The following is a 26,402-nucleotide window of genomic DNA, read 5'->3' as shown; positions in this document are numbered from 1 at the left end:
TTTGCACACACAAATGTTGACTGTACATGCAGGTGTTTATTTCTGGGTGTGCAAACTCAGGGACTGGAATTTTATTTTATTTTATTTTATTTTATTGGCACTAAGTAGTTATACCAAAGAAATTGGTATTGAAAGCCAGGGGCGCCTAGCTGGTACAACGGGACAGAAGGAGTGATAAATGCGAGTGATATTTTCAAAGTCTCACTGAAACTTTAAAAAAAATCCTTCATAACAGGAGTGTAGATACTTTAAAAGCTGCTTTTAAATGACCCCCACGTTGAGTGTGAGTTGGCAAGCCTGGATGTGTGTATGGTCCTGAGGGAGTCTGATGGTGTGAGCCGTGCACGCGCCGTGCCATGCACAAAACTCAGCTCAGCCCAGCTCTGGCTCCCCGTCCCTTGCAGACCTTTATGAATGAACTTTGGGAGTTTTTTTATGAATGGGAGCCCCAGCCTTGAATGAATCCCAGAGTGACGCGATCTGATTGGCCCTGGAAGCCGTAGCCTCTCCCCCTTCTGCTCTGGGTGAGGGCCAAGCCGAGCTGTGATTGGCGGGCGTGTCCCAGCCCGGGGCTTCATTCACAAAGTCAATGAAACAAAGAAGCAAGAAAGCAGAGCCTGGGAAGGAGGAAATGCACCAATGGGAGGCTCCCCCCGGGCACACTGTCTGAGCCGCCAGCAAAGCGAGCCCTTTCCCTGGGAGCGGGACTGGGGGAACATCTGCACGCACAGCCCTCGGGGCTGAGCCGCTCCGGGAGCCCCGCCGCAGGTGAGAGCCCGGGGGGACTGGGCGGGGGTGCAGGGTGGCAGTTCCCACTGGGGAGCGAGGCATCACCCCGCCTCTTCGCACAAGTTTTGCCAGATGCAGCACGAACGACGTCTCGTTGCACCTCACACCCAGCGCTGCAGCCGGGGAGCAGGGAGGGGGCGGTGGGGCTGCTGCTGGTAACCTGCCCCCAGGGTCGTTTTAGGAAGGGGCTGAATCTTCGAGCCCCGCTCCTGTAGCTAGGACAAGCCCGCGGGGGGGGGGGGGGGGGGGGGGGATGGGGAGATGCCACGAGGCCCAGCCTGGGACGTGGTGGGCTAAAGCAGGTGCAGCCGAGACTAAGGGGCGCGCCCTGTTTGCCCCCCAGCCCTTGTGAAACAGGCTCCCTCTGCCCGTCTCCCGCAGGTCGCTGCGCTGAGCTGGCTGCTCCATGCCCACGAGGAGCTAACGTATGGACGGGAGGATGAAAGGGTACTTGGACCAGCAAGTGCCTTACACTTTCACACACGTGAGTAGCGCTAGAACCTCAGGGCCGAGGCTGCAGACAGCGCCCAGCTCTCAGCCCCGGGGGGAGGTGGCCCAGGGCCCAGTCCTGACATGACTTTCCCAAGCTGGTTTGTCCTTTTCTTCAGAAACCGCCCGGAAATGGGACCCTCAGCAGCCGAGCTCTGATGGGCACCAGGAGACCCATGGACCCAGGCTTAGCACCCCCTCAGGACTCGGAAGGTAAAGGCAGTTGCAGCACCCCACGGGCAGTGGGGGTGGGGGGGGAGGCAGGGCTCATGGGGGACAGTGGGTGGAGGTAGCAGGGGGAGGGACAGGGCTCATGGGTAGGGAGTAGATAGGGACCAGACCCTCCCCTCCCTCTGCTTCACTCCCCTATTTCCCTGCAGTGTTTGTGTTTCTTTCCCATCCCACATCACCAACCCTGGAGCATCCTGCTGTCAGTCCAGCCCAGGCCAGCCTTCAGTAAAGGCACCTTTCACTTTTCTTGCAGACCTCTTCCAGGATTTGAGCCAGTTTCAGGAGACTTGGCTGACAGAAGGTAGGCACCCATTCCTCTTTTTGTTTGTCTCTCATTTGTTTGTCTTTGGTGTTTGCTCTGTTCTTCCTTTACTTAGTTAGCCTAGTTCCAAACATTAAATATATTTTTCAGCCTGGCGAAACTCTAGTCTTGTGTAAGTCAAGGATTATGAATCACACTATTGTGCTGGGTATTTGCTTATGAATGGAACTTCGCCCTTGGCCCATTTTCAGTGTCTGCTGGCAACTGCTGGGATTTTGTGTTAATTTGTCACTTATCTTTGTTAGTTGCCAAAACACTGATGATTTCTTTAATAAACAATGGAATGTTGCCTTCAGTTTTGGGAGCAAAATGCTCTTCTGCTAATTCAGAAAAGCTAGTGCTCTGAGGAGGTTGTCTTGGAATTTCTTTGTGTCTCTAAACTGTGTATTTAGTTTTGATGTCTAAACTGTTTTGCCTTTTAACTTCAGCACTGAAGGGAAATTATAAAATCTCTATTAGCCTAATTAATTTAAATTGAAACTAATTCTAAGTGGTCTTTTGTATTTGCTTTAACTGTAACGCTACCAGCGGCCTGTCCTCTGAAAGAGTTAAAATGTTTGTTTAATTTATTTATTAGCTGAAGAAGTACTCTTGTGTCTCAGAAAGCCCCTAGTATGTTGTTGGTACTTAACAAATATTTAATAATAATATCCTAAATACATATGGTAATCTGAGCAGCAATCTTTCCCCTAATTCTACCACAACAAGAAAATATACTCCTGCAAAAGCAGGATTTTTTTAAACAAAAATTTGTGAGTGGAATACAAAAAATTGGCTTTTATTTAAAAAAAATGTTTTCTATTCAGTTAAAACCAAAGTGAGAAGACCTTTTGATCAGGCAATGTTCAGGAATGCAGACTTCATGGACACAAAATATCATCTGGAGGCCAGTCCAGGATTATAATACCCATTGTGTTCATGCTACAAGGGAAAAAGAGGAGGATTTGCTTGAAGTCCATCTATGTAAACACCCTTCATACACTCAGATTATGAAAGAAGTTCTTTTAACTCTCAAAACCTGTGGAGGTGTTAGTAAAAGGACTTCATGTCAGACTTGGGTTCTGGTGGAGTTTCAATTCTGGGCCTTCTGCTCTCTGATAGTTGTTTTAAGTTTGACACCATTAAAATTGGAAGAGCTTGCACAGAATCTCTTGTGCAATGTTCCATAAGTAAGCCCTGCAGTAACTAATTTGTGAAATTACTAGAGGGGAAGGAGAGGCCACATCAAGGTCTCACTGCTATGGACAGAGATAAGATTTCATTAGATAGTAATGCAAACCACAAAAAAATATAGTGAAGAAATGATGGTTCTCTGCCTGGGCATACGTTGGGTGAAAGTTGTGGAAAGCTGCCTAATGGTTAGAGTGCTGGACTGGAAGAAAGAACTTCTGGATTCTGTTTCCCAGCTTTTGTCACCGGCTTTCTGTGTGACCTTGGACAAGCCAATTCACCTCTCTGATCTCCAGCTTCCCCCACTTGCAAATTCATAATAAATGTTAATCCTTTTCACTTCTATAGTAACCTGCCATTCCAGGATCTCAAAGCACTTTACTGACAGTGATGAATGAACCTCTGTGAAGTATGTATTGCAATTCCCCTTTTGAGGCATGGAGCATCTCGGAGACTTGCTCCAGGTTGCACAGCAAGGAACAGACTCCAGGTCTCCTGATACTTGGTTGCACGGTATAACTGTAGGACCACACTCCCAGTCATGGGTGATAATATGGACCCACTTTACCCAGGCAATAAGTGTTTGTAAAGTGCTGTGTCATCTTTGGATGAAAATGCAGAGTTGTTATATTTGATTATTGAATATTTGTAGATGGGAAAATGAGATTTTTTGCATGGAGGAGTTGGTGGACTGGGGTAGACATTTCCCTTCCCCTGCCAAGGAAAGCATTAGATACAGTATATATTAGGGAGCGAAGAGAAGACCATCCATGATAAGTCTGTGAAGCTGCCTGCACCATACCAAACCCTATGGACTTTCCATTCCCACCACCTCTTTGTCTTTCATAAGATCTGACTTCCAGCGCAAAACTAAAGGGAAATCTTGAGCTTCCCAGTTATTTATAGACCACCTGCATTATAAGAAATGACTGACTATAACAAAAATGATAGTATTTATTTGTAAAAAAGTGAAATGCTGTTTCTGCGGGCACAGTTCTCCTGGAAACTGCCAAACTGCTAGTATTTTAAATCTAGCTCACTGAGTCTAGTCAGAGTCCAATTGGAGCCCTAGTTGAGATTGTGCACATGCTTTAACAATCCAGGTTCCGTTCCTTAGACTGTATGTGTATGGTGAAGTGGCTCTTCAGCTAATCTGAGATGCTGTAAATTTGTAAATGAAACAAACAAATTGCAGGCTGAGGATTTAAGTCCCAATTTCCCTGAGGAGAGCTCCCCTCTCAAGCAGGCTATTATTTGTTCTCCGTACTCGCATTCGCTGACGTGTTTGATAATCAGTTATTATCTAATGTCTGTGTATGTGGAGCTATCTGCTAGCATTTTTGTATCAGATTCAGACAATTCTAAACTACAGACATATCTTTGAACAGTGCCAGGGATAACTGACAAATTTAAGAATTATGAATAATGTGAAAAAGGTGAAACTTTTAAATATTTTATATATTTCCTGCCTCCACCTCATGCAGTTGAGAAATATAGCTTTCTGTTAAAGGCTTCCTGCAATTACTTTTAAAATAAAATACCGCAGGAAGGAACCAACTTGTAAATATAAAATCAGGAATTAGTTTGTGCCAAGCATCCAGCTATGCACAAAATAAAAAATGTAAGTATGTAACTTAACTTTGTTCTACAATTGGTTTAATTCAGGAGGTTTTTATAGCAGCAAATAGGGCCCAATTTCCACATTGCACTGGTATAAATCACCGGTCTCTGTACATATGTAAGTCTTTTTTAGCAGACACTGGAATCTTAGGCCTTATAGCCACAACTTTCATGCTCTTTTCCACATCACTTTCTGTTTGAATTGGAGTATGTTAGAATGAAATGTGACTCTAGCAGTAGATAACTGTGGAACTAGTTTTGTGCCAAAGCTTTCATAAACGTGACTCAGGATTCAAAGATGCAAAAGCTTCCCTGGAGAAAAGTTTCTGAACTTTCCTTAGTTGCCTGTGTGGACTCCATCTCTGTTTTTAGAACCAGTGGGGAAACGGGGTGGGGGAAATATTCTTCTTTGTGCGCCTCTGGTCTGAATGTGTTGGTTGTAACCCTAGGGAGCCCGTAAGTGCTATGGGATAAGATGGGGCAAGTGTTGATGGATTCAGGTTAAGTGACTAAAATAAGTCAGGAGAGAGGCTATGAGAAGCCTGTTTAGTTCCCAGCTCTCTTGGAAGCACGTCTGGTGGCTTAGGGGCAAAGAGGTTGGAAGTAAATTTCTTGGTTCTGTTGCAGTTATGTGAGATGGAGAACAAATTTGGAGAATTATGTTTCTCATGTAAGTGAGACTGACTGACAGCTCTGGCTTCAGGGCACAGGGCCTGTTGGTGCATCCTCCCACTGCCCTCCCCCAGCTCTACAGGGCTGTAGCTCTCAACCTTTCCAGACTCCTGTACCCCTTTCAGGAGTCTGATTTAGCTGGTGTACCCCCAAGTTCCACCTCACTTAAAAACTACTTGCTTACAAAATCAGACATAAAAATATAAGTGTCAAAGCACAGTATTACTGTACAATTGCTTACCTTCTCATTTTTACAATATGATTATAAAAAAATCCATTGGAATATAAATATTATACTTACATTTCAATGTATAGTATATAGAACAGTATAAACACATCATTGTCTGTATGAAATTTTAGTTTGTACTGGCTTCACTAGTGCTTTTTATGTAGCTTGTTGTAAAACTAAGCAAATATCTAGATGTGTTGCTGTTCCCCCTGAAAGACCTCTGTGTACCCACATGGGTACGCGTACCCCTGACTGAGTGCCACCGCTATAGGGCATCACACCTCAGAGTTGCATTCCAGCCATGCCCCTTCTGTTTGATTCCTCCATCTCAGAGCAGACACCATCCACTCTGTGGGGCTGAGATATGGACCATTGCCCTTTGTTCTCTGTTACCCTGAGTAAAACTGTCAGCAGCCCAGGGCAGGCAGCTGGCCATGATGCTCTATTAAAAATAACAGAATAGACATAGGCTCTTCGGGCAATAGACTGAGACCCCCAAACTCAGCTCATCTGTTGCTGAGACTGAATTTTAACCTACAGTCCCTTTGGTGCTATTGTCCAACTACTGCCTGGAGCCTGGGTGCCCTCGTCAGTCACTTGCGATGACAGAGTTCTCAGACTGTTCACTCTTTGAATTCTGTAGGAATTTTCTTTTCTTCACTCTTGGTTCCACTTAGAGCCATGCAGATTATTTCAAATGACAGTAAGTTGAGCTGGCAGAGTTTTACTGGCTCCAGTCTAGTCCGTTACTCAGACCAGTACTGGGTTATTCCCTACAGTATATTTCAGGGGTGCTTTGTCCAGTCTAGTTTTAAGTGCCTCACGTGGTTGGGTTTCCACCAGTGGATGTAGCTGGTACCTAGTCCTACTATTGTAGCATTCAGGTAGCTGCTAGTCCTTCCCTACCTCTGTCCTTTAAAGCGTATGGTATCTATCCCACTTTCTGCAGTGCAGTTGAAAATGGTTTTGTCCATTCAGCACTAGCAGCCGAAGTGTTTTCAGCAGCAATTTGATAGAGGCTTTGGGGAACAAGCATTCGCAGCTGGTACTCGTTTTCCTGCTGTGCAAAGGCCCAGGAAATGCTTGTAAGAAATAATAATAAAACATTAGCCGGGCCTGTGCTGTCTGGTCTGTATTGTCTCAAAGACAATTTTGTTTATGGCAATGGGCAGGTGCGGGCTCCTTTGGCAGATATCTTATGGACATGCCCTTTGCGGTCTCCGCACTGCGCTAGTGACCCGACGGTGTGTAACGGCAGGTCTGTCTGAGCGAGGCTCGGGACTCTGTCCCTATTTGTGTGTTCCAGAGAGCAGAGTTAACACTTAGCTAAGAGGAATTGGAAGAGTGGGCAGTGTGCACACAATCGCTAGTTGCCACCCTGATTCCAGCTCTGTCCCTGGGAGACTGTCTTGGGCTGTGAAGGAAATGTTTCCTGATATTCAGCCTACAACTTCCCCTGACCATTCAAGTGAACTGGCTATCCCCTGGGATCACACCCTAGTTTTCTCCCATCCTATGGTCTTCAGAGACTTGCAGATGTTTTTCATTCCCTCCTGCCCCCATCTACATTACCTAACATTTTCCACTCTTTCACCTCCACTGGTGGTGCCAATGCAGAGAAGGGTCTTGATGCTGCCGCTGTGGTCACATAGACCTGCTCTGAGCAGGGTTGGCATCAAGGTGTTAGCGCACTAGCAGCTGCTGGAGCCCTGTCTATACTGGAGCCCCAGGGGAGCTGGACCCTTGGGAGCAGTGGCAGAAGCAGCCGTAGTTGCTATTTGTCCAAGCAATGCACATTTACCTCTCATCATTGCTTTTTGTGAATCAGCTCGAGTCATTTGTGCTGCACTTTTGAGTTCCGGTGCTTTATTGGCATATTCCTGGCTGGAGCAAATGAAATGGTCACATGCTCTTGGAGTGTTAAAAACAGGTTACAAAAAATTTGTACCAAAGGAAACTTTCCCTTCCTAAGTGGTGTCGATCAGACAGCTGCTCCTGCACTTGCTGCTACCGCCCCTGCCCCAGTATGGCTCCGGCTGGAGATGCAATAAGTCCCCTCTTGCCCCCCGTGTACCATGGGGCAGTCAGGACGGTCGTTTTAAATTACACTAAACTACCTTTTTTACGCCAGCGTTTAAGAGTTACAGCACAAATGTGCTCCCTGCTGTGCAACAAGAGTGACCTCCTGTGGCAATTCAGGCAGCTCCTAAGTGCAGTGTCCATGGGCCTGTCCCCAGGGAGCACTGTCGGCTCTTCCTAGTTCAACTTGCATCTATGGTCAGCGATACATATTGGTCACTGTGAGTCCCAACAGTCGGGATTCCAGGTGGGATCAACTCCCTTCCAGCAGGCTGGAACCCTCTTTGCCGGGTTTCTGCTTGTTACTTCGTGTTTTCTCAGCACTATCCCTCTACTGCTGGGAAACTCAGAGGGGCAGTTCGCTTCAGACAGTTTCTCTGTTCAGTCCCCTTTGAGTCACTTCCAGTTTTTCGTGGGACTTTATCTCCCCTCTCCAGAAGGGAGGAAGCTGTGCACTTCATTTTTGGGGCTGGTGAATGGTGGGGCTAGCAGCTAGTACCCCTGGGGGGTAGCTCTCTGTTTAGCAGCAATAGAATCTGACACTGGTGGCTGCAGCTGACAGGCCAGGTCCCTGCACTGTCTTCTCCACTTATCTGTGATACCAGGGAAATCCTTGTCTAGCTTCACTCCCCTGCATGATTTTCACTAGCCTTGAACTTTGGTTTGTAGAGTTAACTGGAAAAAAGAACAAAACAACTTGCACAAAAACTATCCGTTTGCAAGTTTCCTAACTAGGTTTAAATGCGAACCCTTAGATCTCTCCCGAGAACATACCTCTGCAACTAGACACTGTGCTGCATCTTATTGTTCCTTAACCTGCAGAGCCTGATGTCTCCACGCCCCGGCTTCTTGACAATACAGATGAAAAACTTTGGATATGGAACACTTTCAGCCCCTGAGGAAGAGCAGCGTTGTTCCAGCCCAGCCTGGCAAAGATTAGTGCTATTGTTTCCTTTGGTGTCACTGTCAGTTTCCCCCCGCCCCCATTAGTTTCTGACAAGACTAGAGGTGGTGGCAGCATAAAGATCTCTCTTTAATCTGTTAATATGCAAGTAATATGGTAGCTGGTTGTTTAGACCCAAAATATTGCCTAAAAGTTAGAACTTCCTCCAGACCATAAACTTCTCTTTTTACCTGTAATAAAATAAACTCCCTGCTCTAGCCAAGGTGAGAACACGAGCTGTTATTTTCTAGTTCCTTAAGAAACCAAGTGAGTTTTTTCCTCTTCCTCCTGCAGCAGCAGCAAAGAGATGCTATTCTCTGGACTGGGCTGGCTGACCTACCTCACTGATGCTGTGAACAAAGTAACAGTAATAATATGTATTAGTATCTGTAAATTAGGCTCTTGTGTTCTCACCGCCCCTTGTAGGTGTAGGTGTAGGTGCTGTCTACATTACAAAGTGCAGCTATGCTGTGATCTGTTTTCAGGATTCATCTATATTAGAAATACCACCAAGACTTGCCTCTGACAGTGACATTATCTGTGGACCTGGCCATGATTAGAGAGCTCAGTTGTTCCTAGATCACAGTCCTGTGCGCTGTCTGCTAGATCACTCTTACAGCGTACAGAAAATGAGCTACGTTCCTTTCAGTTCTATTAGACACACAAAAGTTAGCCTTTTCACATAAAATCCATCTTTCCCAAGTGGACAAGAGCAAAAGCCAGTAAATACATCATGTTTCTCCCTTTGTTTGTAAAACCCAGTTCAAAGTTCTCATTGCTTTTAGAAGCATCTTTTCAACAAGAAAAGCAAAGCTGTATTCAAAACACACAAACCACTTACAAGTGAGCCAATTTGATCTCTGCTGTCCAAATCTAGCATTTAAAATGCATGAAACAGAGCACATGTAAATGTGGAGAATTTCCATGTTGCTTATCTCTGCTAAGCAGAGAAATACATATTTTCACTAAGCAGAGGGAGTAGGGTTGCCATGTCTCTGTGTATGTGATATACATTTTTCCTGCATCATAGTGCCATGATACAAAATATATTTCAGGGGACTATCCCATGGAAATCGAAATGGATGTCGGAGCAGCTCTTCTGAATCATGTTGTGATGTCCCTTTTACAAGCCCGATCTTAAATACTCACAGTGAGATTGCAAGTCTTGATTTCTGAACTGCGCAGTCTTTCTTCTAGTACTTTAGCCTCATTTAGACTAAAGTTCAGCACTTACTTCTACAACTTCTTGCTAAGTCTCCTTTATTTCTATTTTAAAAGTTTCTATAGGATTTTGATCATCTCATTTTAAACCTCAACAGATGAGCTGCTGCAGCCTGACTCTCATTTTCCTTACAGATTGTTCAGATTTATATTTATATATATAGGGATATTTTTTTCCTCTGTGGTCTAACTAGAACATCTCACCATAGTCAGTGGCTTGGTTCCTTAATTTGTTTCATACAGAAATGCTTAAAGGGATACTGTCAACTTGAATCTGGTCTCAGATTTAATTTTTATTTTCTTTTTTAAAAACCCAAGCTTTTATAAAAATGTGAGACTGAAATAAATGTTTCCACCATTTAAAAAAAAATTCAGACAAACAGGTTTTTTGGAAAGGCTCAAAACCCGAGCAATGCAGAGCCATAAACTTGACAATGAAACTAGATATAAACAAAAGATGAACCATTGGCTAAGTCCACATAAATTGCATCCACAATTTTTTTTAAAGGGTAACATTAAAATCTATTAATCTATTCTTTGGCCCCATGCTATTTAATATCTTTATCATTGACCTGGCTAAAAACCCCAAAGTCATCACCAATAAAGTTTGCAGATGACAGAAAAATTGGAGGAGTAAACAATGAAGAGGACAGATCTCTGATTCAGAGCAATCAGGATCACTCGGTAAACTGGGCACAAGCAAATAATGTGCATTTTAATGTTGTTTTTCTAGAAGATTTGCTCTAGGAATTATTTTGGGACAGTTCTATGACCTGTGCAATATAGGTCAGACTACACGATCACAAGGGTCCCTTCTGGCTTTGGAATCTATCTATGAGTCTCCTCACCAGCTAAGAGAAATACAAAAAGTGAATGAAGAGCATAATATTGAATGTTCCTAGTAACCTAGGGAAATAAATGTACCTGCTTGAAATGTGTTTTCAAGTTGACCAAGTCGCTCTAAAGTTCTGGGGCCTAATTGTTCCATCAGCAGGATCAGTCAATGGGAATTGTGTGTGTTCTATTGACAGGATAATGGGGGGCAGCTCCATGTCCCTCTAGTTCTAACCTCTTCTTCCATTATTGGAGCTTTATCTGATGGATAGGGCTCCGTGTCTGTCACGGAGGTTGCAGAAATCACAGATTCCGTGACTTTCCGCGACCTCCATGACTTCTGCAGCCACCAGTGTGGCTGACCCTGTGCTCAGGTAGACCTGGGGACAGCCACACTGGCCATTGCTCAAGTTGCTCTGCAGCCAACCGCTCGGGCGGCCCCGCAGCCAGCTGCATCAGCCGCTACTGGAGCAGCCCCGGGGCCAGCCACACCGGCCGCTGCTTGGACAGCCCCAGGCAGCTGGCCCCGGGGACTGCCTGAGCAGGGATCCTGGGGGTGGCAGGAGCAGCTGCTGCTCGGCAGCCTCCGGCAGCAGTCCTGGGGGCAGCCAGAGCAGTGGCAGTTGGGCGGCCCTGGGGGTGCCCAGAGCAAGCAGCCACTGCTCAGTGGCCCCCAGCAGCTGGTGCTGTTGACTCTCCCCGGCAGAGCCGCGGCCCTCCCTGTTCCCCCCCTCCGCAGCAGTAGCCCGCCAGGTGCCCCCCAGAGCAGTGGACCCCCACCTAAGATTTAGTCAGGGATATTTATAGTACAAGGCCATGAATTTTTTATTTATTGCCCGTGACCTGTCCATGACTTTTACTAAAAATACCCCTGACTCCATGCATCTGATGAAATGGGGTCTAGCCCACGAAAGCTTAGGCTCAAATAAATTTGTTAGTCTCTAAGGTGCCACAAGGACTCCTCGTTATTTTTCCTGACTAAATCGTAGCCTGACTGAGGGAGCTAGCAGTGATAGATCTCATCTGGTGCTTCTGGCTGCTCTAACCCCTTGCAGTGAAACTTGATGTAGAGTGCTGGTTCTCGGGTTTTGAAGCAAAGGATTCTTGCTTCTTGCCCCACTCATGTTTGTGTGTTCTGTATGTGTGTGTTCATTTGCTCTGACAATTGTCCAAAGGCCTGGTACTGATGATGTGTCAGTGCAGTGGAACTGGACAATCAGGTGCCAGTTGTAGGCACTATGTGTCCTAACCCTTGTCCTATGGCTTTGCTGTGGGAATCATAGGCGCCGACTCCGTGGGTGCTCTGGGGCTGGAGCACGGCAGCTCCCCACCCCCGCCCAGCTCACCTATGCCTCGGCTCCACCTCCACCTCCTCCCCTGAGCGCAACACATGCCCACGTTTCCCCCCTAGCTCCCAGCGCTTGTGCCGCAAAACAGCTGTTTCGCGTGGCTGGGGGGGAGGGGTGGAGGGGGAACGCGGCACGCTTGGGGAAGAGGTGGGGCCGGGGCAGGCATTTTGGGAAGGGGTCCAGTAGGGGCAGGGAGGGGGCGGAGTTGGGGCAGGGACTTTGGGGAAGGGGTTGGAATGGGGGGGACGGGGCAGGAGCAGGGAAGGGGTGGAGTCAGGGCAGGGCGGGAGGGCGCGAGCACCCTCTGGCGCTAGTGAAAGTTGGCGCCTATGGTGGGAATATGATGAAAGCCCCTCGAGTTGTGTGGCAGCTGAGGCCCCCTTTGAAGCCTGATGCCAGCCTCATGGAATCTGTGGCAGGTTCTGTTTGGGACGCCCTGAGCTCCGGGGTGGCTAATATGGGCTTCAACCACTGCTTGTACTTTACCTAACTGCCTGTATCCTTCAGATTAGCATCCCAGATTGTTCTGTGTGACTCCTTGGGAGGCAAAGCGTCCCTGGTTTCTGAAGAGACAAGTCTGGTTTCTCGCCTTCAGGCCTCACTCTAGATTTCTAAGGAGGAAACTGGAGCTGTGCTTAGCCTTATCCTGTTAAATTTGCATGAGTGATGCGATTCGGAGGAAAAGGAGCATCTTTTATGTCGTGATAAACCTGCCTTGATTTGCCTACTTTTGAGCAGTTTGTTCTGAACCCAAAATGTGGACTTTTGCCTCCAGTGAAGAAAGATGTGCAAATCACCCCGCCTTCCCTCCCTACACATTCACCCATGCCTAACTACTGGGAGTCTGGGACGTTCTTCAGAGTAGCAGCCGTTCTTGATTGCTAGAGAATTTGTCGACACTGACAAGCTTACAGCAGCACAGCTGTACTGTCCTGTGCCTCTGCAGATCTCCCGTGTAGCTGCTTCCCCAAACCACCCCCAACAAGCGGTGGTAGCTACGTTGGCAGAAGAGCGTCTCGCACTGACATAGTGCTGCTTCAAAACATAGCTGCTGCTTGTGTTGACTCGTGGCATTAATTCAAGCCAGCTCTTTGAACCCTGGTGAAATGGAAAGAGTCTCAAAATTCAATGACAAGCTACACAAGTGTTGCCAAAGTGTAAAGGTGACAGGAGAGATCATGTGTCTCTCAGAGGTGTGTACAGGCCAAGCTCCTGCCGAGGACAGGGCCTCACAGCGTATCTAAGCCTTAGTCCCCTGGGTCCAGGGTCCTTGAGACTAAGTGATGCCTGACTTGCCAGAGCTGCTAGAGGGCAACATGCATGTCTCAGCAGAGCTCCAGGGAACCAGACTTGGAAACATGCTGCATTGGCTCACAGGGAGCGCCTTTGTGGGGACTTGTGATGTGTTTATAACTTGTTGACTGTTGTCCTGACCTCCTCATTACTGACAGTTTTCTTTAACATTTTGCATGTTGTACCAGCACGGTGCAGCCCTACGGGGCAGTCTAATGCAGATGAGGTGCCAGTGTGTCTGGACTTGTTCAGACAAACTGGGAAGGCAAGCAAGAAAATGCAGGTGACTAGAAGGATAATTAGATCTTCCTGCTTTGGCGGAAAAGCAATAGCTCTGGAGGCTTTTCATTTGAAAATTGAAGGCGTATTCTTCTGTGTGAGAAGGTAGGGTGGGAAGGTAAACTTAGGGGGAGGGGTGTTTGCACAGAATTGAATGCAGATGTGCAGCTATTCTGAAGAAGTTCGTTGGGTGTGGGAACTGCAACTCCCAATATGTTGCTTAGGGCTGAAATCTCTGCACAGTGTAAGCTCAGACTGGCTGGAAAAGAGTTAATTGTGTATTGGTACAAGGGCCAATTTCTGAGCAGCAAATGCTATGCTGAAACCAGGATTTGATTCCTATACTGATTGCCTCAGTCTCTTTGCTGTTCTTAGTAGCTCACGAATAGCTCACAAAAGCTTATGCTCAAATAAATTGGTTAGTCTCTAAGGTGCCACAAGTACTCCTTTTCTTTTTGCAGATACAGACTAACATGGCTCCTACTCTGAAACCTTAGTAGAAGTGTGTCTTCTCATCCAGAAATTAAGGGTGTTCTAGAATAAATACAGCTAGATGTTGTTGCTTTTGAAGACAAAGCTGGGTTGGTACCTTTATTTTTTATATTTTTGTCCCATAAGGGAGACGATTATGAGAGAAGAACTTCAACAACACTGTACATCCTAGGTTGAGGGCAGTCTATTTGAAGTTAGGCTGGACCAACATGGCTCTCAATACCTGGAAAGACACTGAACAAATTATTAATCAATTTGTTAGCATCTAGAGGATAATAGGGTTATAAGGAGAAGCAAACTAGGGAAATGTGATCTAGAGGAAATTACTATAAGGTGGGTGCAAAGCTGGCTGAATGATCGTATTCAAAGAGTACTTGGTTTACTATCAAACTGGGAAGATGTATCTAGTGTGGTCATGGAGGGGTCTATCCTGGGTCCAGTACTAATCAATATTTTCATTAATGACTTGGATAATGGAGTAAAAGTATACTTATAAAATTTGCAAATGACACCAAGATGGGAGGGGTTGCAAGCACTTTGGAGGACAGGATTAAAATTCGAAATGACCTTGATAAACTGGAGAACTGGTCTGAAATCAATAAAATGAAATTCAATAAAGTCAATGCAAAGTACTACACTTAGGAAGAAAAAATTAAATGCACAACTACAAAATGGGGGCGGACCGGCTAGGTGGTACCGCTGCTGAAAAGGATCTGGGGTTAGAGTGGATCACTAACTGAATATGGATCAATGTGATATAATTGCAAAAGAGGCTAACACCATTCTGGGGTGAATTAACAGGAGCATCATATGTAAGACATGGGAGACAATTGTCCTTCTCTACTTGGCATTGGTGAGGCCTCAGCTGAAGTCCTGGGACCAGTTCTGGGCAGCACACTTCAAGAAGGATGTGGACCAATTGGAGAGCATCCAGAGGAGAACAACAAAAATGATCAAGGGCTTAGAAAACCTAAGCTCTGAGGAGAAGTTAAAAAGCCTGGGAATGTTTAGTCTTAAGAAAAGAAGACTGAGGGGTGACCTGATAAGTCTTCAAACCTGTCAAGGGCTGTTCTAAGGAGGGTGGGGATCAATTGTTCTCCATCTCCTCTGAAAGTAGGGCAAGCAGTAATCAGCTTAAACTGCAACAAGGGAGATTTAGGTTAAATATTAGGAAAAAAATTCTAACTAAGGCTAGTTAAGCACTGGAATAGGCTTCCAAGGGAGGTTGTGGAATCCCTGTCATGGAAGGTTTTTAAGAACAGGGCCCTGGACTAGATGACCTCTCATGCTCCTTTGAGCGCTACATTTCTATTCTCATATAGCTACAGCAGAAGGAAAATGGCACAAATAACCTGGGAGGAGGGTGTGTCTACAGACTCATTATAATTGGAAAATCTGACTGAATTACTCCTTCTCTGAATGTTTGAGGGGAATGTTCATTAAAGCTCTTCCTAGCAAAAAAGAAAAGTGGAACAAGAGCAAATCCCTATCTGCCTATTCCCTGAAACTGAAAAGACGTATAACTGAAGGGTGCCTATCTAAGGTATTAGTAGAACAGGAATGGGCTGTAGCATTACGGCACTATTAATATAAAGTTTGTAGGCTGGAATACCCTTTCCAGGGCATGCCCATAGAATTTGCTATGTCAGCTCTCCTGGTGAAGTGGTTTAGTCCTTGTTCCTTTACTGTATATGTTTTACTCTATTTTATTGTTATTTATACTGTGATCGTGCCTAGGCAACTCAGTCATGGACCAGGGCCCCTGGTTCAATCCCAGAACAAAGAGACAGTCCCTGCCACCAAAAGCTCACAGTTTTATGACCAGAAACAGGTAGATACAAGTAGGCGGGGAGCATGAGATAACAGTGAGTCACCGGGAGTCAGCATGATAGGCAGCTGCCCAGCACACCAGCTGCCGCACCATTGTCAAGCTTTTCACAGGCCTCGTGTGGAAGGAGGATTCTAGGATTTAAGTCTGTTTAATTGAATGTTTGTGTTAGCTGTAAGAAAAGTTGAAACAATAAAGCCTGAGAGGGGTGATTAAGATTCTGACCACCCTACAGGCTTGTAACCAGTTTGTGACCCATAATGTACAACATGGTTAAAACTTGCTTACCAACCAAAGTGGTGACAGTGTTTTGTCCCTGCCCGAGCCCTAGTCTGGAGCACAGATGGCTATCTGAGGTCATCACACAGTGGACAGGGCGCCCTAAGTATATTTGTGTAACCAGTTTGGCTGGGCGTACTTACTCCCAGCTGCCTGTGAAGTAGGATTCCCCAGGGTGCATTGTTCTGTATGTCCTCTGGGCACTATATCCCCTACAAATCATGGATTTGCACTGCTACAAACATGGTCACGATACAGAAAATTTGCTGTGTGCAGACACAAAGTGTTACTTGTAACCAACTATGGCCACTGCACAACCAGGTATGGCAACTGCACATCTACCTGGGTACAAAATCACAGTTAAGCGCTGCAGTGCGGAGAAGGCATACATGAATTCATGTCTACTTGTCTCCTGGTGCCTCAACCTGAGTTGAGGCATCTCCATGAAAACTTACAAATGTATGCTTTAAAGAGGGTCAAAGAATTCTTATCAGAAGAAAGCAAAGAGCCGTCCCTGGAAAGGATTCTTCATTTGTTCTAGATTCTTTATTTGTGTCTCTGTAGTAGAGGCTGTGGGGATCTCTGCACATGAGGTTTTATAGCTTTCTCCAAAGTCTAAGCTTTCATTTAAAATAATAATAATTAATAATTCTAGGCCTTTGGGATGTGGGGAGAAATCAGAGAAATCAAACTGCCTAGCTGTTGTCTTTTCATCCCTGCAGACAAACAAGTGTGGCTTGATGAGGCATTAATTCTTGAAGTCTTGTTATTACTATTGAGTTGCTAACGCTGTTAACCATTTCATTGCTCTTCGTGCTCCCACAAGATGGGATGGTCCACGGGGAATGAGGCTGCAGATATTCAAACACCTTTATCAGACAGTTTCTGGATTATTCAAAAACCACAGAGGCACTTGCTATTGTCATTATGATGAGCTCTGTCTACAGTATCTTCAGCAGGAAGTGCAGGCCTCCTGCAGTGTGACTGTGAGCTGTTCAGTGTTGTCTTTGTGAAGAGAGAGGTCAGGTGTTTGGCAGGTCATATAAGATGCCAATATGCTACAATTTTCTCCTAAATTTCCCACCTGAGAGATCATGCATACAGAGGGGAAGCTTTCTCTCCCTTTCTCCCACACATACATGCAGAGTTTAAACGCTTTCTCTGAAATGCTCCTTCTCCTGTTAGTAACTTACGAACTCCAGCCTTCCCCCTCAAGCATCAAGCAATCTGCTTTTTCTGGAACGATTGCTTTGCAAAGGCTACGTCCGTGCAGAGACATAAATGTTTCTTGCTTCTCTCAGGACCTTGGCATATCGTTCCCAGCTTGAGTTTCTCAATCAGTAGCTATTTGTGCCACAATGAATTCTCTAAGATTCCTGGGTATTGGGAAATAATGAACCCTAGTTAGAAAGTCATCTTGACTTCGAAGAAAAGAGGGAAAGAAACGGAGGCCTGATCTACACTACAAAAGTAGGTTGACAGAAGCCACCTTATGTCAACCTAATAATGTGTGTGTCTACAGTACCGGGTCCCTACCGCTGACCTAATTCGCCTGTAATGTCGACTTAAGTACTCCACCTCTGCGAGAGACATAGCGCTTAATTCGATGTTGATGGGTCAACAGAGAGGTGGTGTAGACACAACATTGTGTGAGTCGACCGAATTAGCCTCTAGGGGGTATCCCACAATGCTCTGGAGACTGTTTGCTCTGGAGATAGTTTTCAACTCCGCTGCACAGCAGCCAAGTACACAGGAAACAGCACCTTCCCTGTTAAAGCCCCGGGAACTTTTGAATTTTCATTTCCTCTTTGATCAGCATGGAGAGCTCGCCAGCCCAGCTGATCATGGTAACTCAGTGCCCCAAACATGCTCCAGCCTGGAAGTTGTGGATCTTATTGGTCTGTGGGGAGAAGAGTCTGTGCAGGCACATCTCCTATCCAGCCGAAGAAATGAAGACATCTGTGAAAAGCTTGCGCAGGGCATGGGAGAGAAGGGCTACACCAGGGGCATGCAAGAGTGCCATGTGAAAATCAAAGAACTTAGGCAGGTGTACCAGAAGACAAGTGAGGTGATCAATCATTCTGGTTCTGCACCACTGATGTGCCACTTCTACAATGAGCTGCATGCGATTCTCAGCGGTGACCCCACCCCTGCCCTCAAACGCAATGTGGGCACCTCCCAGGAGTCTGAGTCCTGGGCCACCTCAGGCAACAACGAGGAGGACATTCTGGACGAGGAGAATGTGAGACAGGCAAGTGGTGGATCCATTCTCCTCAAGAGCCAGGAGCTACTTTTAATCCCATAGCCCAGCAAGGCACAGGACAGCATGGTGGCCAAGCATGATTCTGGGGAAGGCACCTCTGGTGAGTATGCAATTCCAACCAAACTGTAGGGGTTACACGCTCTTATACTTTATGTTTAAGATGAAGAAAAAGAGAGGTGCAGTGGGAATCCGCTTCCCAGTGGCCACTCCAACTACACAGAGGGTGTACTCCGGAAAAGACTGTTTATGTGCACAGGGATGGTCTGGGAATCCTCCATGGAGACCTCCAGGAAACTTTTGGAGGTACTCTGCAATCCTTTGCAGAAGGTTTCTGGGGAGGACTGCCTTATTTCTTCCACCACGGTAGGATACTTTCCCACGCCACTCCAGTATTAACTCTGCTACCCTCATTGTAGTACACAGCATAGCAGCATAAGGACCAGTTCTGTACCCAGACGCTTGCAGCATCTGCTCCCTTGCCACCTCTGTCACCCTCGGGAGACTGATATCACATAGGGTCACCTAGGGGAGACTGTGGACGTTTTCATTACAAGTGCTCGGACCACAAACAATCATTCATGGTGATTTCCGAGTCTCTCAACTACGGTTTCCCTAACATGCCAGTGTTTTGGTTGGCAGGGAATTCAGAATCTCCAAGCCCAGAGCGACTGTTGCCTGCTGCGTTAAGGGAAGGGGAAGGTGTGCTTCCTATGTTTTCTCATGGCCGCAACGCCCTCCCCCCCCCCACACACACACTTTGGAGCTGCCTCAAATAAAAAAACCTCAATTTGGGAGGCTTAACGCTGGTCCCCAGTCTCCAAGCACCGTCCATGTTGCTAAAGGGAAGAGGCATTGTCCACTTACACACCTGGGCTCCCAATGCGCGTTTCCCACAAGTTGCAGCACAAGGCCCGTCGCCCATGCCACTGGGACATATTCACCACGGCAGGAACAGCAAACAGGTTTATTGAATGGCTAGAGATTCTGATTATGTTCTGGCTTGCACTTGAGTGTAATAAGGAGAGGGATATTTAAATAGCATCCTTGTACCAGACCCCAGGTATGCACTGACAGTGGTTGCCTTGTGCTTTGCATGCCTTACAGTGGAAAGCTTGGCCTTCAGCACAGCTTCCACACCAGCAGAGAGGCTTTTGCAGATTAGAGGATGGAAAAAGAGACCGTGTGATGACTTGTTCAGCGAGATAATGAATGTGTCTGGGACAGCGGACATGGAGCTCAGAGCCTGGAGGATTTCATTGTCTGAAAAACGACATGGACAGAGAGAACAGGAGAGCATCCCAGGAGCACAAGAGGGCTATGCAGGATGAGATGCTGCGGATTACGAGGAACCAGTCAGACATGTTGGAGCGTCTGGTTGAGCTTCAAGAAAAACAGCATGAGGCTAGACCCCTGCAGAATGGCCTGCAAACATCACCCTATTCCCAATTGCCCTCCCCCAAACGTTCCAGGAGGCGGGGGGTGGGGGGGGGAAAAGATGCAGTATCCCTTCCACTCAACACCAGTGGAGGGCACAAAGAACAAAAGGTGGCCATTCAAAGACCTTTGATGGCCAGGACTTCTGTGCTTTCACAGACAAGCTGACTTGGTTTCTCCCCTCCCAATTTTATCTCGCGGTTTACCCAAGGTTAAAGTATTTCCCTGCTCTTTCAGTTTCTGTATGTTTGTGCAATAAAAGTCAATGTTTCGAGAATGAAATGCTCTTTATTTATTGTGAGCATGAGGGTGTGGGGAGGGGGAGGCGAGGTGCAGGAAAAATGATGCAACAGAGGAGATGGTATGGGAAGGCACAACGCAGATAAACAGTGCACATTACTGTGGCTCATTACTGAACCAGGTTTTCAAACCTCCTGGAGACCGAGCTGCTCACTGGGTTCTTCTTATTGCCCTGGTATCTGGCTGCTCAAAATTGGCTGTGAACCTATCTGCCTCCATGCCCCACCCCTGCGGAAACTTCTCTCCCTGGGCCTCACAGATATTGAGCACACAGCAGGCAGCGATAACAATGGGGATATTGCTTTCACTGAGGTCTAACCCAGTAAGCAAACTGCTCCAGTGACTCTTTAAATGCCCAAAGACACATTCCACCACCATTCTGCACTTGCTCAGCCTATTGTTGAACCGGTCCTTACTGCTGTCCAGGTGGCCGGTGTTCGGCTTCATTAGCCATGGGAGCCGGGGGGCTGGGTCTCCCAGGATCACTATTGGCTTTTCAACATCATCAGTGGTTATTTTGTGATCTGGAAAGTCCATGATTGCAGCTTTCTGAAGAGACCGGAGTTCCTAAAGATACGTACGTCATGCACCTTTCCTGACCATCACGCACTGATGTCGGTGAAACGGCCCCTGTGATCCACGAGTGCTTGCAACACCATAGAAGAGTATTCCTTTCAGTTTTATGTACTCTTTGGCAAGGTGGTCTGGTGTCAAGATAGGGATATGGGTTCCATCTATAGCCCCACTGCAGGTAAGGAACCCCATCGCGGCAAAACCATCCACTATGTCCTGCACATTGCCCAGATTCACTACCCTTCTTAGCAGAAGTCTATTAATGGCCCTGCACACTTGGATCACAACAATACCCACGGTGGATTTACAAACTCTGAATTGACTCCCCCCAGTCTGGCCTTGCAAGCTTCCTCAGAGAGATCGCCACTCGCTTCTCCATAGTCAGAGCAGGTCTCATTTTAGTGTGGCTGCACTTCAGAGCCAGGGAAAGCTCTGCACGAAGTTCCTGGAAAGTGGCCTTCCGCATTCAAAAGTTCTACAACCGCTGCTCGTCATCCTGTGGTCATGCTCGTCATAGCTGCGTAATGATGCGATCCCACCAGTCACTGCTTGTTTCCCAGGGCCAGAAATGACACTTCACCATGTTCACCTGCTGTGCAACTGCCAGCAGCAATTGGGAATTGTTTCGTTTCTTGGGTTGCAGCAGGGCTGCTTGAATAACATCACAATGTTCTGTGCGGCGGCTCCTGTCTCAGCTCTGGAAATACTGCAGGATAAGGCTTGAGGTGTTTGTAATGCTCACAACAAGAGTAAATAGGTGAGCTGGGTCCATGCTTCTTGGTCTATGGCATATGTGCAGCTAAACCAGGCTTTCAAAAAAGGCACAAAAAACTATGGGTTGAATGCCGTTGCTATCAGGATAGGGAGGGAGAAAACTACATCGTGTGAGGTTGAAGCCATGTTCCCATTCTCATTCCCCCCTGCAACAATATTTTGGTCCCATGAGTCATTGCAAGCCCTTCCCAAAAACCCCTGCAGCTAGTTGCACTGCTTTGTGTATTGATGCAAGGGCTGCTGGTGAGGAATGCAAGGGCTGCTAGTGAGGACGCACTCCACCGACACAATGAGTGTGGTATAGACTCACCGAACCGACTTAATTCCTGCGGCGGCTGGATGTCGGCTTACATTAAGTCGACCTAACTTTGTAGTGTAGACGTGCCCTGAATCTGCAGGGGGAAGAACTGCATCAGTGTGCTTGTAATCCCTAAGGGAAACCAGCCCTAAAGAGCCTTCCAGCCGAAAGTTCTGATTTTACACACAGAGACTCATTTGTGCCTCACTGTTTAATTACAGCTTACTAAGTGCCAGATCTGAATCTCCGCATCTCTCTTTCTTCCTCTTTGCAGCTCAGGTTCCAGACAGCGATGAGCAATTTCTGCCTGACTTTCATTCGGAAAACTGTAAGTACCGTGGGAATGTGTTTATGGGGAAGGGGCAGGAGCTGCTTCAACCAAACAAATGTATCAATGAGAAGATCACTGTGCCACATGGAGAGTCAAAGCAAAGGCACGAGCTCCCTCCTGCACCACCCAAAGTAGAGGGATAGTGACCACCTCTCCCTTTCTTGAGAAGACAAAAATATCCCTATCTAATTCCAGTCAAAGGCATTTGGCACATTCCCCTAATACTGAGGTTCCAAGGCTGTTGGCGTTTGGTGGCAGATGTGTATGATGGTTAATTGGGCAATTCCAGCCAGCTAAGGAGTGGCATTGGCATGAAATGCAAGGGCGAAACCTTCACCTATAGCCACCAAGCTGAAGGAAATTGGCTCGGATGGAGATGTTCTCACTGGAGGGAGAGGAGAAGAGGGAAAATAAAAAAGGAGGGGAAATCCATCTTTAGTCATAAGTCAATTATTTTTGGTTAGGATTTTATTTACAAAGCTCTTGAGGTGGGACATTAACAGTACGGAATTGGGGTCTGGGTTACAGATGGCATCAGCTCCTTTAAATCTCTGACGTCTGGAGTCTGAAGGCATGTACCCACCTTTGGCCATAAATGGAAGTGTGCTGAGAGCTCCCTTGACGTATTGGGAACCTCCTAATTATCACTTCTGCTGGGCTCTGATAATCAGCTTTGACACCTGCCACCTGGGCAGGGGATTGGATTAGGAGCTGGGTACTGTGTAGGGGGACTTGGTGCTGCCCAGATTGGAGACACTGTGAAAACTGAACTCTCCTGAGGCCGACCTGCAGTGGAACAATCAGTTTCCTAAATAGATCCATGCTCCAGCCTGATCCTTGTGTTTTACCAAACTTCAATGAAACAATCAAATGGGTGTGTTTGCCCATGTGTGTGGGAGCATTTATATCACCCACCCTCATTCTAACACCAGAGCACTTCTGTTCACAAAGGAGGGTCTGATACAGCACGGTTAGTGCAGCACCAGGGAGCTGTCTCTGTATAATAATGGTGCTCAGTCCTTGCAGAGCACTTCCATCCTCCAAGGGCTGAGCAGGCCCTAAGGAACATCCCCGGGAGGGATGGCTACTTCCTAGGTGTGGACCCAGACGCAAGGTCACACAGGCGTCACTGGCAGCGCTGGGAAGAGAGCCCAGGAGTTCCTGCCTCTCCATTCATGGTCCATCCCTTTCTCCACTCCAGGAAGCCCCTGTGCTGACCCCAGCCTGTCTACATGGCACAGGGTAGTATTTTGAGAGCCTAGCTGGATCCTCATCAGAATTAACCTTGTAACTGGGAGCCATTGAACCTGCTGTCCGTTGTCCTGTGCAACTGCCTGTCCCATCCAGCTGATGTTAACAGACTGTTTTGAGTAGAGAGTCTGTGTTCCAGGCTGGCCAAGAGAGCCCAGAGCCTGGCGTGTCAGAGCTTCAGGAAGCCCCGCTCCCCTCTCCAAGCCCCTGCACATGTGAACATCTCACACTAACTGAGAACAGAGGGAGATGGATGTTTAAAGCCCTTCCAGACAGCTCTGTGCTTTTCCAGGGACGATGCTCCTCACTCCCCATCAGCTCCAGGGATGGGTTCCCCTCCCCCTTTCTGTGTCTGCTCATGAAAAAAAGGACAACGCACTTTTTCTGATTGCTCCCCTCTCACCCTCACTGGGATTTGGCTTTGCAGCACTGGCCCAGCATGTGCTCTAAGTCATATGACTTCTTTCTTCCTCCCGCTGACCTGGAGCTGAGGAGAGGGCTCGTCCCATGTTTCATTCTGAATGAATGAGCCAGTTGTAATGTAATAGCCTGTTCCAGCTATTAGGGGCCGGAAAGGGTTGGCCGCTCCTAGCACACTTTGCTTCATGAGGCTTGAATGGAGCTCAGTGTACTGGCCAGTGGGGTTTTTTCTCTCCCTTGACAGCAGCATTTTTGTGGCTGGTTCTGTAGTTTCTGTTTACTCTGTAAAACGAATTGAGCTGTCACAGACAGAAGGGGAAGGAGTGCTCCCAAGCTATGGAAAGAGACGTCTCTTCTCCACCCCTGCTCCTGGGACCTGCACTGTTTGCACAGATGTCATGCTTCAGACACTGAATCTCTCCCAGGTGTGGGACAGGCCCTGGGGGGCGGGGTTTTGGGGGGAGAGAACTCGCTCCTGTTCGGTTGTGCAACGAGCTATTCATGAGCATGCCACTCCACTGTGATTGATGGACGCCTCAGGTTTGGCTGTAGGATCAAGCCCTCAGCAATAAGGACTAGGAGCCTCCCTGCTGTTGCGGGTGTATTTATTGGTGTTGATTTCTACCTGAGGGTCTGGATCCCTTGGGGGTCAGGAGGGATTTGAGGAATAAGCACATGGGCTCTTCTCCTCTGGGCTGAAAGTCAGAGCAGGTGAAGGGGGTGAGGCTCCAGGTGCCTGTCTCTCTCTCTCTGATTGAGAATGGATTTGTTTGGAATGACCAGGCGTGGCCTAGAGCCACACTGCGGTGATAAGCTGCCCCCTTCTCCAGTCCTGGGATGCCTGCTTATTTACAGTTGAGGGGCCACACATGTCACCTCCACAGAGAGCTTACTTTGGATTTGAACCCAGGACCTCTAGTATCATTAGCCAATATTGTACCATTAGGCCATTGTAACAGGGCCAGCCACCTCCTAGGCCTCTCCTCTCATGGCCAGAATGCCCTGCTACCAACTTCTGCCCTCATCAGGGCCCCTTAATAGCTTACAAGCCACAGGTAATTTCAACATTCCTCTCCTGAGCTACCTATATTGAGTCCTTACATAACAGGCCTCCAGGCTCCAACCCCATTCAATCCCTCTCTCCCTTTATATATGGAGTTCCCAGCCCTCCTTCCTAGGGCTAGGCCCCAGGTCAACATCTTTCAGGCTTTAGCTGAAAGCCTCTCTCAGCTCTCTGGCTTCCAGTCCCTCACCCTTCTCTTGGGCAGGATCCTTAGCAGGAGCCTCCTGCTCACTACAATTCCTTGCTCACAGACCCTTTGGGCTCAGAGTCTCATCCCTGCAGAACCATTCACACTCTCTCTGCCACAGCCTACCCTTCCCTCCTTCATGGGAGCCTCCTGCTGCTCTTTATAGGCAGCCACCCTGATCTCTCCCAGGAGTGGATCGTTCTCTCCCGCCCATAATGGGTGAGCTACCCTATTATAGCCTCCAATCCACTTCTACCCCAGGTAGGTTGTTTATGGGGCATCCAAGGGACCATCTTCAGCATCTCACAGAGCAGAAGAGAAACACCAAGGGCCAACTCTGCTTTCAGCTACAATAGCATAATTCCAGAGTAACACAAAGTCATTGCTCCAGATTTAGATTGCTGTAACTGACAGCAGAGCTGCTTCCAAGCATTTGTTTCCAGCAATATCTGCTCATGAAAATAGGAAAGTTAGTACCTAAAATGTTAGAAATTTAAAAAAAACCAAACAAACCCAAGCCTTGTCCTGGAGAGCTCTCAATGGCCAGGCTCCTGGGTGCTCAGTAAGGCTTCAAGAATGCTCAAAGGTTCCTCCTTGTGCAGCTGAAGAGCAAAGGTGGCTGGGCTGGAGAACGACTGCTGGGGGTGATGGGAATAAAAAAAACTGGGCAACTCTTGGCAGTAAACTAGCCTGACACAGTTGGGGTGTTGCTCTTGTTATTCCTGGGGGGATTCTCAGGGGATTGTTCTCCCACCTCAGGCGCACTAAGAATTTCAGAATTCACTTTGACCCCCTCTTGTAGGGGGTGAAGTACGTCTTGCTCCCTTCACCAGCTGCTGCAGGGCGGAGTGCACAGCACAATCCTCATGGACAGAACTCTGCAAATCAGCCAGCGTGGCTCATCTCAGAGAGAGCTGTCTCCTGTTGGCAAAGGGTCTGGCATGAAGTTGACTGGCCAATTAACATCTCAAGTTACTTAGTGCTAAAATAAACTGAGCAAGCCATTCACAGATCAGTACTTAACCTTCCCTAGGTTTTTAGGGAGATTTTTAAGCATCTGAACCCCTAGTAAGTGAAATGGTATCAGCTAGAGTGGATGGAATTTTTAACTAGGCATGAACTGGTAATTGAGGACCAAACATAGACCTGGTGCAAGAGTGCACATCTCTCTGTACCTAACCCCTCCACTCCTTATGCTTCTTCTTCCCTTTTCTCCCCTCTCCTTGTTGAATGCTCAAAATGGGGCATAACCCCTGTAGCTCTTTCCTTCCTATGTCCAGCAATGACTTGAAGGAAGCAGTGGAGGCAAAGTCAGAAGGTACTTACCTTGTTCATAGAGCTGCATGTGGCCCTTAGCCTGGGACATGCTCCTCGGAAGAGCCTGTAAAG

At 47.2% G+C, this 26,402-nt stretch overlaps 1 protein-coding gene across 5 annotated transcripts in view; it reads left to right on the top strand.

Moving 5' to 3' along the window:
* The first annotated feature begins 604 nt into the window (after positions 1 to 604).
* Positions 605 to 26,402, top strand: part of ETV4 (ETS variant transcription factor 4) — a 43,912-nt gene continuing 18,114 nt past the window's right edge. For all 5 annotated transcript variants that reach the window (XM_073325890.2, XM_073325889.2, XM_073325891.2 and 2 more), the window contains exons 1-5: positions 605 to 768; positions 1,171 to 1,273; positions 1,398 to 1,491; positions 1,763 to 1,810; positions 22,036 to 22,089. In XM_073325890.2, the coding sequence (XP_073181991.1) occupies positions 1,217 to 1,273; positions 1,398 to 1,491; positions 1,763 to 1,810; positions 22,036 to 22,089 (253 nt within the window). In that variant the 5' untranslated portion in view covers positions 605 to 768; positions 1,171 to 1,216. The remainder of the gene's footprint in view (positions 769 to 1,170; positions 1,274 to 1,397; positions 1,492 to 1,762; positions 1,811 to 22,035; positions 22,090 to 26,402) is intronic.

This window comes from Lepidochelys kempii, chromosome 27 (genome assembly GCF_965140285.1).
Source record: "Lepidochelys kempii isolate rLepKem1 chromosome 27, rLepKem1.hap1, whole genome shotgun sequence".
Lineage (NCBI taxonomy): Eukaryota > Metazoa > Chordata > Testudines > Cheloniidae > Lepidochelys > Lepidochelys kempii.
This window is presented reverse-complemented; position numbering and strand designations above follow the sequence as displayed.